Source organism: Eleutherodactylus coqui, chromosome 2 (assembly GCF_035609145.1).
Source record: "Eleutherodactylus coqui strain aEleCoq1 chromosome 2, aEleCoq1.hap1, whole genome shotgun sequence".
Taxonomy (NCBI): Eukaryota; Metazoa; Chordata; class Amphibia; order Anura; family Eleutherodactylidae; genus Eleutherodactylus; species Eleutherodactylus coqui.
Genome location: NC_089838.1, coordinates 9,541,058 through 9,554,246, shown reverse-complemented (window position 1 = coordinate 9,554,246; position 13,189 = coordinate 9,541,058). Strand labels below are relative to the sequence as shown.

At 45.2% G+C, this 13,189-nt stretch overlaps 1 protein-coding gene across 1 annotated transcript in view; it reads right to left on the bottom strand.

The window, feature by feature from the left end:
- Positions 1–331: 331 nt before the first annotated feature.
- Positions 332–13,189, bottom strand: part of LOC136611059 (cyclic AMP-responsive element-binding protein 3-like protein 2) — a 29,593-nt gene continuing 16,735 nt past the window's right edge. Inside the window, exons 6-12 of the mRNA XM_066590306.1 lie at positions 11,379–11,525; positions 7,171–7,229; positions 6,662–6,730; positions 6,365–6,464; positions 2,240–2,369; positions 1,947–2,160; positions 332–1,240 (exon numbers count right to left, since the gene is read on the bottom strand). Of these exons, the coding sequence (XP_066446403.1) occupies positions 1,165–1,240; positions 1,947–2,160; positions 2,240–2,369; positions 6,365–6,464; positions 6,662–6,730; positions 7,171–7,229; positions 11,379–11,525 (795 nt within the window). The 3' untranslated portion in view covers positions 332–1,164. The remainder of the gene's footprint in view (positions 1,241–1,946; positions 2,161–2,239; positions 2,370–6,364; positions 6,465–6,661; positions 6,731–7,170; positions 7,230–11,378; positions 11,526–13,189) is intronic.

Below are 13,189 nucleotides of genomic sequence, written 5' to 3'. Positions count from 1 at the left end.
GAGCCCTAATATCAGATATCTGTATTACTAAAACATCTTCTGGATAAACCCTCAATTGTAGGATTATCCGACCGCTGATCTGCAAAGAATCCTGGGAACCATAAGGGGCGGAGATAGTTTTCTTGGTAGGGCAATTGCTAACTGCAATGTCAAGGTCCTGCATCTCACTCAGTGGATTGTCAATGGGGCATTGTGTTGATTATTGGGCGTTAATCATCATCATTGGGCGAGGGGGGGGCAGCGCCCTCTTTTGGGTTAACAATGATGAAGTAGCAAATAAAACTAATAAATACTATTTACAACAGCAGGAGGGACAGCTCAATTCAACGGACTAGAGAGAGAAAATCCCAGGGGAAGTCTCAGTACACACGGAGCAGTGGAGAGCCTCAGTGATGGGGTTATAGGCAAAGGGTTCCGAATATAATCCCGGTATATAAGGCACTGACTGATACAGGACAATCCGAGGAAGGGACATGGGATTATGGGAATGTTAGGCAGTTTATAGCACCCAGCTTGAGTGGAACTATAAGTCCCAGCAAGGGTCTTATTGGCAGTGCCTACTAGAGCTGAACATATTGGGTGGGCTGATGTCTGTTATGGAATGTATTCCTCTCGATCTTCTCCGCCAAGCAAGATCTTATCCACCAAATATTAATGTAACATCTTGGATTAGAAAGAGTAAAGGGTAGTCCAAGCTTAGAAAAACATGGCTGCTTTCTTCCAAACACAGCGCCACCCTTGTCTTTGGGTTGTGGCTGGTATTGCAGCTTACCTCCCATTCAAAGGGCTGTTTTTTGGGGAGAGAGCAGCCATGTGTTTCTAGTCCTGGACGACCCCTTTAATTATTTCATGGTATAAATAAAAACTCCCATCTTATTAGCCATTTGGCGATGGACTGCGGAAAAGGTTTCCTTCACGTCTCAATTCGTAATTATCCTGCAACCTTCCGCTTTACAAGTTGTATGTTCGGACATCCAGGAAATTGGGGTGTTCCTTTCAGGACTTGTTTTTATGATCCGCCAGTGTCAAGTCTAGAGTCCCAGCCTCCTCCACCTGACTAGACAGGCATAGAGTCCGAAGGGCGGCTCAGTGTGGGAACTTGAGGGGCGGCTGCGCCGGTTGGAAGTAGAGGGTTGAAGAAGAGAAGGAGGAAGGAGGCGGATATTAGGACGTGGTGTTTACTCTTCTCTCCAGTTCTATTATTTTCGTCATTTCAGTTTGTCCAAAATCCGAATGGAACCTGAAAAGTGAGAGAGAAGCAATCGTCAGCAGGAAGAAAGTTCCATCAGTCCCCTCCATGTTCACGATGCGCCCCACTATTCTTCTGTGTAATATGTAACCTGAACCCCTCACCTCTGCCATACTGCACCTCACTACTCCTCAATGTAAGGTGTTCCCTGGACCTCTCATCAGTCGTTCCGTTCTCCTCCATTCTGCAATATATTGTCATATTGCCACCCACAACCCATCTCTGCCATACCGCCGCTTGCACCCCTCATCTCTGCTGTACTGCTCCCCTCTGTTCTACAATATGCCCTCTGTACCCCGTATCTCTGCCACGCTGCTACCCTCTGTTCAGTTATATATTTGGCCCCCTGCACCCCTCAATTCTACTGTATTGGCCCCTTTTTTGCTATATATTTGGCTCCCTATACTTTTCTGCCGTACTGCTCTACTCTATTTTGCTATATATTTGGCCCCCTGCACCCTCCATCTTTGCTGCACTGCTATCTACTATTCTGCTATAAGTTGGGCAACCTGCACCCCACCATCTTTGCCATATTGCCATCCGCACCCATCATCTCTGCTGTATTTCCCCCAGCACCCCCATCTCTGCAATACTGCCCCCCACATGCTTGATCCCCGCTCTACTGCTCTCCTCTATTCTGCTAGTGTCCCCGGCTTCTCATAACTTCTACTGGTGAACCCCAATCTTCTGCGCTCACCTGTGCCGTACTTCTGGGTCCCGGCTGCTGTCATTAAACAGTACGTTAGGCTTCTCCTGTGACAGGCGGAACTCCTCTAGTATGGCTGTGTGATGCTGAGAGATGATCTCTTTGCTCCTCTCCCAGGAGTCCGGAGAATCCACTGTGACTGCGGAGCTGTATAACTCTTCCCAGGCATGATGCTCCTCGAAGGAAAGGATGCTTCTAGACCTCACTACAAGAGAGACCATTCATGGTCATTGATGGCTGCAGAAGTAAAGGAGTCTTCAATACATCTGAATAACGGCACTCACCTATCGATGCTGCGTACGACTCCGGCACCGAGTGCACACTTGGTTCTGGTAATGTCTTGGTGGCTGATGGGTAGGGGTCAAAGGTTTGTGTGAAACTGCCAAAAATTACTGCAAAGCACAGGACGACCACCTGAGGGAGACAGAGAGGCTCAGGCAATGACATGGATATCAGATGGAGAAGTGGGTCAGAAACACTATCTTTTCTCCTTAGGGAGAGCAACTATAAACTAGGTAAGGAGACTCAAATGGCCATGCACGCTCCTCTGGGTAATATGCAAATAAGGGAGATGGAATAAATCCTCCACAGTGCCACCTAGTGAAAGGCAGCATTCCTTCAAGCCAAAGTCAAGACACACAAGGGTTAACAGATCAAAAGTGCAGAACTGCAATCAACAAGGCTAGAGTCAGATAGACCCCCATGATCTAATACATATCCCAAGAAGGGTTAAACCACAGAGACGCGGTTTGTTTGGCTCCAGTCATCTTATACTAAAAACTTCCCGGTGGAGCAGCGTAGCCTTCACCTGCAGAAGGGTCGGGATGAGGCACTGCATGGTGTAGCTGATGGAGGTTGTGAGAACTGCGCCAATTAGAATAAAAAAATCCCAATATAGAGAGCGCCTCTAGTGGTGTCAGATGGAACGTTAGCCTTTAAGTGGATGTGCTCTCTACAACGCCCAGACAGTACTAGAGAACCCGGCTAAGTGCCCCTGCTGGTCCAAGTCCACAGCCACAGGTAAACGGTCCAGTTGTGTCCTCACGTCAGGACATTCATGACGTCATCGGCATAGTCCTTGATGTTACAAGACCGGCACATCAGCAGGTCGTGGAGGCGTAATACGCAGGCCTTAGGGAACTTCACTGACCAACCACAATAATTTGCAATCAAAACGTGACACTTAAAAATGGTGTATGTAAATAGGAAAGGTAAAGGGGTCGCAACTTCATTAACTACGTCACCTCTCTGTGTATATACTGAGGAGAATCTACCGCTCCTCTGTGTGTATATACTGAGGAGAATCTACCTCACCTCTGTGTGTATATACTGAGGAGAATCTACCTCACCTCTATGTGTATATACTGAGGAGAATCTACCTCACCTCTGTGTGTATATACTGAGGAGAATCTACCTCACCTCTATGTGTATATACTGAGGAGAATCTACCTCACCTCTATGTGTATATACTGAGGAGAATCTACCTCACCTCTATGTGTATATACTGAGGAGAATCTAGCTCACCTCTCACTGTATATATACTGAGGAGAATCTACCTCACCTCTATGTGTATATACTGAGGAGAATCTACCTCACCTGTGTGTATATACTAAGGAGAATCTCCCTCACCTCTATATGTATATACTGAGGAGAATCTACCTCACCTCTATGTGTATATACTAAGGAGAATCTCCCTCACCTCTATCTGTATATACTGAGGAGAATCTACATCTCCTCTGTATGCATATACTAAGGAGAATCTCCCTCACTTCTATATGTATATACTGAGGAGAATCTATCTCACCTCTATGTGTATATACTGAGGAGAATCTACCTCACCTCTATGTGTATATACTGAGGAGAATCTACCTCACCTCTATGTGTATATACTGAGGAGAATCTACCTCACCTCTATGTGTATATACTGAGGAGAATCTACCTCACCTCTATGTGTATATACTGAGGAGAATCTACCTCACCTCTATGTGTATATACTGAGGAGAATCTACCTCACCTGTGTGTATATACTAAGGAGAATCTCCCTCACCTCTATATGTATATACTGAGGAGAATCTACCTCACCTCTATGTGTATATACTAAGGAGAATCTCCCTCACCTCTATCTGTATATACTGAGGAGAATCTACATCTCCTCTGTATGCATATACTAAGGAGAATCTCCCTCACTTCTATATGTATATACTGAGGAGAATCTACCTCCCCTCTATGTGTATATACTGAGGAGAATCTACCTCCCCTCTATGTGTATATACTGAGGAGAATCTACCTCACCTCTATGTGTATATACTGAGGAGAATCTACCTCACCTCTATGTGTATATACTGAGGAGAATCTACCTCACCTCTATGTGTATATACTGAGGAGAATCTACCTCACCTCTATGTGTATATACTGAGGAGAATCTACCTCACCTGTGTGTATATACTAAGGAGAATCTCCCTCACCTCTATATGTATATACTGAGGAGAATCTACCTCACCTCTATGTGTATATACTAAGGAGAATCTCCCTCACCTCTATCTGTATATACTGAGGAGAATCTACATCTCCTCTGTATGCATATACTAAGGAGAATCTCCCTCACTTCTATATGTATATACTGAGGAGAATCTACCTCACCTCTATGTGTATATACTGAGGAGAATCTACCTCCCCTCTATGTGTATATACTGAGGAGAATCTACCTCCCCTCTATGTGTATATACTGAGGAGAATCTACCTCCCCTCTATGTGTATATACTGAGGAGAATCTACCTCCCCTCTATGTGTATATACTGAGGAGAATCTACCTCACCTCTATGTGTATATACTGAGGAGAATCTACCTCCCCTCTATGTGTATATACTGAGGAGAATCTACCTCACCTCTGTGTGTATATACTGAGGAGAATCTACCTCACCTCTATGTGTATATACTGAGGAGAATCTACCTCACCTCTATATGTATATACTGAGGAGAATCTACCGCTCCTCTGTGTGTATATACTAAGGAGAATCTACCTCACCTCTGTGTGTATATACTAAGGAGAATCTCCCTCACCTCTATATGTGTATACTGAGGAGAATCTACCTCACCTCTATGTGTATATACTAAGGAGAATCTCCCTCAACTCTATCTGTATATACTGAGGAGAATCTACATCTCCTCTGTATGCATATACTAAGGAGAATCTCCCTCACTTCTATATGTATATACTGAGGAGAATCTACCTCACCTCTATGTGTATATACTGAGGAGAATCTGCCTCACCTCTATGTGTATATACTGAGGAGAATCTACCTCACCTCTGTGTGTATATACTGAGGAGAATCTACCCCATCTCTATGTGTATATACTGAGGAGAATCTGCCTCACCTCTGTGTGTATATACTGAGGAGAATCTACCTCACCTCTGTGTGTATATACTGAGGAGAATCTGCCTCACCTCTGTGTGTATATACTGAGGAGAATCTGCCTCACCTCTGTGTGTATATACTGAGGAGAATCTGCCTCACCTCTGTGTGTATATACTGAGGAGAATCTACCTCACCTCTGTGTGTATATACTGAGGAGAATCTGCCTCACCTCTGTGTGTATATACTGAGGAGAATCTGCCTCACATCTATATGTATATACTGAGGAGAATCTACCTCACCTCTATGTGTATATACTGAGGAGAATCTACCTCACCTCTATGTATATATACTGAGGAGAATCTACCTCACCTCTATGTGTATATACTGAGGAGAATCTACCTCACATCTATATGTATATACTGAGGAGAATCTACCTCACCTCTATGTGTATATACTGAGGAGAATCTACCTCACCTCTATGTATATATACTGAGGAGAATCTACCTCACCTCTATGTGTATATACTGAGGAGAATCTACCTCAGCTCTATGTGTGTATATACTGAGGAGAATCTACCTCACCTCTATGTGTATATACTGAGGAGAATCTACCTCACCTCTGTTTATATACTGAGGAGAATCTAACGTATCTATCTGTATATATTAAAGTATACATAAGCATGAAAGCCGTCACCCACTCACCCACTGACTGACTCATCACTAATTCTCTAACTTTCTGTCATTGTACAAAACTTGACATTTTCCCATGAACACTCTTTAGCTCCTAAATTGAAATGGTAAGGGGAGAGGGGGGGGGCAGGGGGGGGGGGCGCAACTTGGTTATTCAATTTAAAGCGTGAAAATCTACAACCGCCACATGGTCAGCGCCGCGTGTTTCCTGGATAGCGCAAAGACCCAAGCAAAACGGTGAACATTGTATCCCTCGGTTCCTCTTAAGTAACCACAATGTCATAAACTGTTCCGTGTGACTAACGGGTAAACACCTGTACCAACTTAACTCGGGCGAAGCCAGGTAGGTCAGCCGTTCACTCACCATGAGGCAGGTACTTGTTTGGGTGCTGGCGGCTTTATATGAGCGCGACACTTTTCCGGCCACCATTGCCTGTAGACGCTGCAGCTGTTGTAAGAGGGTCCTGAGGAATAAATCACAAGGGAAGGAGTTCAGCATGTGCCGCCTCTATTAAAGGGGAAGCTCTTGGATTCAGCTAAGATCTTCGACTTAAAGGGGTGTTTTGTAAAGGGTTTGCCCCTATAATGTAAGCCAATTGTGAAGTCTACAGAACGGGGCAAATTACAGAAAAAAACAACTAATTTTGTGTGATCGTCTCACCGGTTAGTGGTTTCCAGGACCTCCACCTTCTTGCGCAGGTCGCTGTTTTCGGAGGAACAGTTCTCAACCCTATCGGAAGAAAAAGTCAACATCAGAGAAGAGGACTCCTTAGGACCTAAGAAACGGAGGGTTGAGATCTGGTTGGGGCGACTAAAGGGCGACTCCACCTAAAATAGAAAGCCGAGTGACCCCCAATATAGGCGCCATTACAGAGCCTATGGGGCATCTCACCAGACTCCGCAGTTCTCTAGCAACGTGTGAGCAGAGGACGCATCACTCAGCAGGGTTACCGTTCAGGGGTCTCAGAAAGCTGGATGACAAGTCTGGCAGCATATGTGAGTGATTGGTAAAAGTCTAGTTATGTATTGTACTATCTCCATCCCCATCCATGTAGCTAGGCATTTCTTGTTCAGGAACTTCTACAACACCGGCCATATTGGCCACTCAGCTTTCCTAGAAACGCTACTACTGGCGGAGATCCTGCGGGTGGACGGACGATGCGCACTTACCTTTTCTCCAGGCTGTCCATGTATTCTTTCTTTTTTCTGCGACTTTCCTGGGCAGAGATCTGAAGAGACATGATATCCGTAGACATTACTGAGACTGGCGCTGTTAAAGGGGTCGTCGCATCAAATTAAGTTATCAGAACCAGATTATCTATTTGGGTCTTACCGCTGGGACCCCCAGCAAACCTGAGAACTGGCGCCCCAAAGGTTCTCAAATTAACCTATTAAAGACCAGAGTGTTTCGGCACCAAAGGACCAGACACTTGGCGGTTTTGCCCATGTGGCGGTTTTATGGCCCTATCCATTTGGGGTTTTTTTCCTGGCCTGCCAAAATTATTTTGCTGCATGTTTTCACATAAAGGACTGATTATTATTACCTTTGTTCAACAGTTTTTTTTTTTATTTATTAGGGGTAATGTGTATAAAAAGTAAAAAAAAAAAAAGGTTTTAAAAAAATGTCTAGTTCTTTAGTTTTTTTATCATTAGCTTTACATTGCAGTATGGGAACGGCTTTGCCATTCTGTTTCAGATGTTTTGATATATACTCTCCCCGCTGCGGAGAGCAGAGTACGAGCGCGTTCCCATCTCCGGCAGGCTCATTGACATGAATGGAGCAGCTTTAACACCGTTCCATTAATTTGGGGACATTCTGGCCCCTCGCTATTGGGAGGTTCCAGCATCCGGATACCCCACCCCTCCATTAGATCCAGTGGATAGGGGAGAACTTCATTTGGTGGGATAAGGGAGGGGGGTCCAGGAGGTGGAGTTCAGGGGAGAAGAAAGAAGAAAAATCATTTAGTCTGGAGCTCAAAAGGTTCAGAAAGAACCCAAGAGTTTAGAGTTTCAGTCCTTAAAATAGGCTTTTCACGGACCAAAACTGTGCATATTCCCCACTTTAAGGACCCGCTGATGTCATCCATAAACATGCAATAACTAGATATATATCATGCGCATTCACTGTGTGTTTACACGATACCATTCACCATTGTGGGCTGCGATATGGATGTAAACAGGACAAGCTGCGGTTTTATTCCCACGCACGGGATAAACACATCTGAATATCCCAATGAAAATCGATGGGGCTTCAGCTCTCCATATAAGGCATGTAATATGCAGTGTATATACGTCCGTGTGAATGAGCCCTAAAGGCTAGCTCACATCTCGTGGGTTCTGTTATGGAGCAGGCAAGGGGCTTCCATTGGCCAAACGGATTGTTCTTATGACAGCACTGAACGGACCCCGCTGACTAGAATGGGGTCAGAACGTTACAGGATGACATTCCATCCCGTATTTAACCCCGTCCTGCCCAATGACGTAGGGGTACATCATTGCAGGCTGGTACTTCGCGCAAAATGACGTACCCTTACGTCATCAGGATAGCGCGAGATCATGACTGACCTCACACTATCCCGCAGCACTATCCCGCTGTCAGTCACAGCTGGTGTCCCGCTGCAACAGTGGGGGGGCATCGGAGATCGCAGCAGGGAAAGAGTTCACAGAGGGAGCGCGATGTTATCCCGAGAGCCCGGCCTGGAGCCATGGCGTCCTGTAGTGCCAATGCCTATGATCGCTGTATAAGCGATAAGATATGGCAGGGCAGTAGCTCTGCCATGCCTTATCACAGCAATCATCAGTGCTGTGCTCTAAGTCCCTCAGAGGGACTCAAATAGTGTAAAAAAATAAATAAATAAATAAAAATAAAAATGTAAAAAAAAAATGTTTAAAAAACCCTTTTTTTGTGCTTTTTCTAATATTAGCATAAAAAAAGGGTAAAAAAAAATTAAACCCCACATATTTGGTATTGATGCGTCCGTAACGACGTGTAAACGCTTTTTATTTTGTACGGCAAAAAGCGTAAAACAAAACGCTAAAAAACAGAGGCAAAATGCAAATTTTTAGCATTTTGCCCCCCAAAAAAATGCAATAAAAGTGATCAAAAAAATGGTACCAATAAAAACTGCAGCTCGTCCCGCAAAAAATAAGCCCTCACAGAGCTCCGTACATAGAAAAATAAAAAAAGATTACAGGACTTTGAATGCAGCGATAGAGAAAAAAAAAAAAAGATTTCCAAAAAAAAAGGGTTTTTTTTATTGCAAAAAAGTGTAAAAACCTAAAAAAAAATATATATATAAGAATTTTGGTATCGTTGTAACCGTACCGACCCGCAGAAAAAATTTAGTGTGTCATTTATGCTGCATGAGTAACGCTGTAAAAAAAAAAATCTATGGCAGAATTGATGCGTTTTCTCTCAGTTAACATAAAAAAAAATAATAAAAGTTTTACGATATAGTCCATGTACCCAAAAGTGGCACCGATAAAAACTACAGCTCGCCACGCAAAAAACAAGCCCTTATACGGCCGCGTCGACGGAAATATAAAAAAGTTATGGCTTTTGAAAAATGGAGATGGAAAAATACCAAAAATCGCTTGGTCCTCAACGCCAAAATAGGCCGTGTCATTAAGGGGTTAATGGGAATTCAACGATGGAGGTTCGAAATGGAACTTCTAATGCAAATGTGAACGGGCCCTGAAGGGTTGTGCTGGAATCACAAGTTATCGCCTCTTCTCAGGTACGGTGGGGGGTCTTCACAGCTGAAACTCCCACCAATCAGCAAATAGTCCCCTATCCCCTCGATTGGGAATAACCTGTAATTCTAGTACAAGCCCTTTAAATGTAAATTACCTGATAGTCGAGGTTTACTGTAGAGAGGGGGCTTCTGTACGGAAAGCTAGCAGTGGGCATTCCCATCATACACTCATCATATATACGTGCCCATCGCAGGTACTTTACTACTACTTCATCTTACACTATGGAGGCTGAAACCTCAGTATATACCCAACATAGGTGCCAACAGGGATCAATGCAAGGCCGCAGCAGCAGCGCAGGTCCGTATATACATTCTATAGGGATCGAGGCCGTAGCAGCAGCGCAGGTCCGTATATACATTCTATAGGGATCGAGGCCGTAGCAGCAGCGCAGGTCCGTATATACATTCTATAGGGATCGAGGCCGTAGCAGCAGCGCAGGTCTGTATATGCATTCTATAGGGATCGAGGCCGTAACAGCAACGCAGGTCCGTATATACATTCTATAGGGATCGAGGCCGTAGAAGCAGCACAGGTCCGTATATGCATTTTATAGGGATCGAGGCCGTAGCAGCAGCGCAGGTCCGTATATACGTTCTATAGGGATCGAGGCCGTAGAAGCAGCGCAGGTGCGTATATACATTCTATAGGGATCAAGGCCGTAGCAGCAGCACAGGTCCGTATATACATTCTATAGGGATCAAGGCCGTAGCGGCAGCGCAGGTCCGTATATACATTCTATAGGGATCAAGGCCGTAGCAGCAGCGCAGGTCTGTATATAGATTATATAGGGATCAAGGCTGTAGCAGCACAGGTCTGTATATACAGTATATAGGGATCAAGGCCGTAGCAGCAGCGCAGGTTTGTATATACAGTATATAGGGATCAAGGCCGTAGCAGCACAGGTCTGTATATACAGTATATAGGGATCAAGACTGTAGCAGTAGCACAGGTCCGTATATACATTATATAGGGATCAAGACCGTAGCAGCAGCGCATGTCTGTATATACATTATATAGGGATCAAGGCTGTAGCAGCAGCGCAGGTCCGTATATACATTATATAGGGATCAAGGCCGTAGCAGCACAGGTCTGTATATACAGTATATAGGGATCAAGACTGTAGCAGTAGCGCAGGTCCGTATATACATTATATAGGGATCAAGGCCGTAGCAGCACAGGTCTGTATATACAGTATATAGGGATCAAGACTGTAGCAGTAGCGCAGGTCCGTATATACATTATATAGGGATCAAGGCCGTAGCAGCAGCGCAGGTCCGTATATACATTATATAGGGATCAAGGCCGTAGCAGTAGCGCAGGTCCGTATATACATTATATAGGGATCAAGGCTGTAGCAGCACAGGTCTGTATAGACATTATATAGGGATCAAGGCTGTAGCAGCGCAGGTCCGTATATACATTATATAGGGATCAAGGCCGTAGCAGTAGCGCAGGTCCGTATATACATTATATAGGGATCAAGGCTGTAGCAGCACAGGTCTGTATATACATTATATAGGGATCAAGGCTGTAGCAGCACAGGTCTGTATATACAGTATATAGTCTCAGTACTAGAAGACGCCGCTGGAGATCCACCAGTATATAACATGAAAGCCCTGTACCTTGTTTTTTATCTTCCGGCGGATTTTCTTTAGCGCCTTCTCTTCGGCCTTTGTGAGCGGCAGCTTAGTGGGGATGGGGTATCCTTCAGCCACCAGGGTCCTTTTCTCTTCCTCCGTGAGCATGAGGGGTCCGGTGCCCTGCAGCTTCTGCAAAGAAAACCTTGTTTCAACCCCAAGGATAGGCAAATCGACTGAAACTCCCTAAATAAAAACTATGCAATACCTAAGAATTACCTCTAGATGGCAGTGTGTATCTACTATAAAACAGAAGTCTATAGGAAATGTTTACATATTGGACAGCTTGCATATATGCACCCTTTGTGCGCCGGCTTCTGAAGTCATGGCTATATTGTCTATATACACTGACCGCCCCTTTATAGACCCCCATTCCTCGCTCAACTCGCATTTCCCTGTGTGGAAATTAGAACTGTGACCCCGGAGAGTAGCACAGAAGTCATGTGACAAGTTTTCATGGATCGGCTTCAGTGTGAATCCGGCGGTCTGAGCGACTTCCAACTAGGTCATCAGTGCTAGACTAGCCTGGGTCAGGATGTCACTGCCAACCGTGGGGGTTTCTTGTGTAACCAAGAACAGTGTGATCGAGGAAAAACATCCAGCTAAAGGGAATTCTGTGGATGGAAACAGCCCGCCACCGAAAGGGGTCAGAGGAGGATGTCAGGAATCGTGCTGATGAACAGGCACTGCACAATCAAGAGCAGCCAAATACAATGTTGGTGCTCCAACTAACCCGAACGCACAACTCGCCGTTCCTAAACACGGATGGGCTATAGCAGCGGACGACAGAAAGACAAAACTTGTGGGCAAAGAAACCCCGCAAAAATAGGAGCAATGACCAGTGGAAAAACATCTCCTGGTCAGATGAATCCAGATAACTGTTGCACCATGCTGATGGGAGGTCAAACTTTAGCGTAAGCAGCACAAACTTATTAACCCTTCCCGTCAGGCTTGGGGAGGTGAAGCGGGTGCTCCTATACCTGTGGATGGACGCCACGACAAATTGCTGCAGTTCTGAAGGCCAAAAGAGGTCCAGTGCGCTACTAGATGGGGTCTCTAATAAAGTGGCAATATAAAAAAGTCAAAGCTCCACTTCTATGCATAGACAGATATATAATATTCTGGCTCCTCTAGTCACCACTAGGGGGAGTTCACTACACACAGATTGAATTCAATAATAAATCTATATGCAGCAGCTTCCCCTAAAGGAGACTGGAGAAAGCCACAAATGTATCAGGTACCTGTAAGGTTCTGTAAGCAGAAGCAGAGGATTTGGTGCTCCGGGTCAGAAAAGATATATTTGGAAATAAATAAAACATAGAACTTTTAGACTATCCACAGATTGGGTGATGAATGTAGGACCGCTGAGCCACCCAGGGATCCTATAAATGGTGCACCCTGGGTCCACGTGGCCAATGGATCGGCGCTGCACATGCAGGACCACCGTTCCATTCACTGTCTATGGAGGTAGCTGAGCAATGTGCTCAGTCATCTTCCTCACTCCCATAGAAACGAATGGAGCCCTGGTCACACATGCGCACCGCGTATTAGTGTATCTTGACGCCACCAGGAAGTCCTGGTGGAGTCAGGAGTGACAGGGGGGGGGGGGGGGGGGTGACGCCCCTTGCAGCTGATTGGCTGCAAAATAAGACTTGCCTACAGGTCCTTGCAGGCCAGTGTAACTGTAGTGTCCTGGCTCCCCGCTCATTCCCAGTGCTCGGTGCTCCTGCTGTTCCATTTCTGCCCCTCATCTGGCAGCAGCTGTTGTGTTCTCGGTGCCGCTGTGCTGTGCTCGG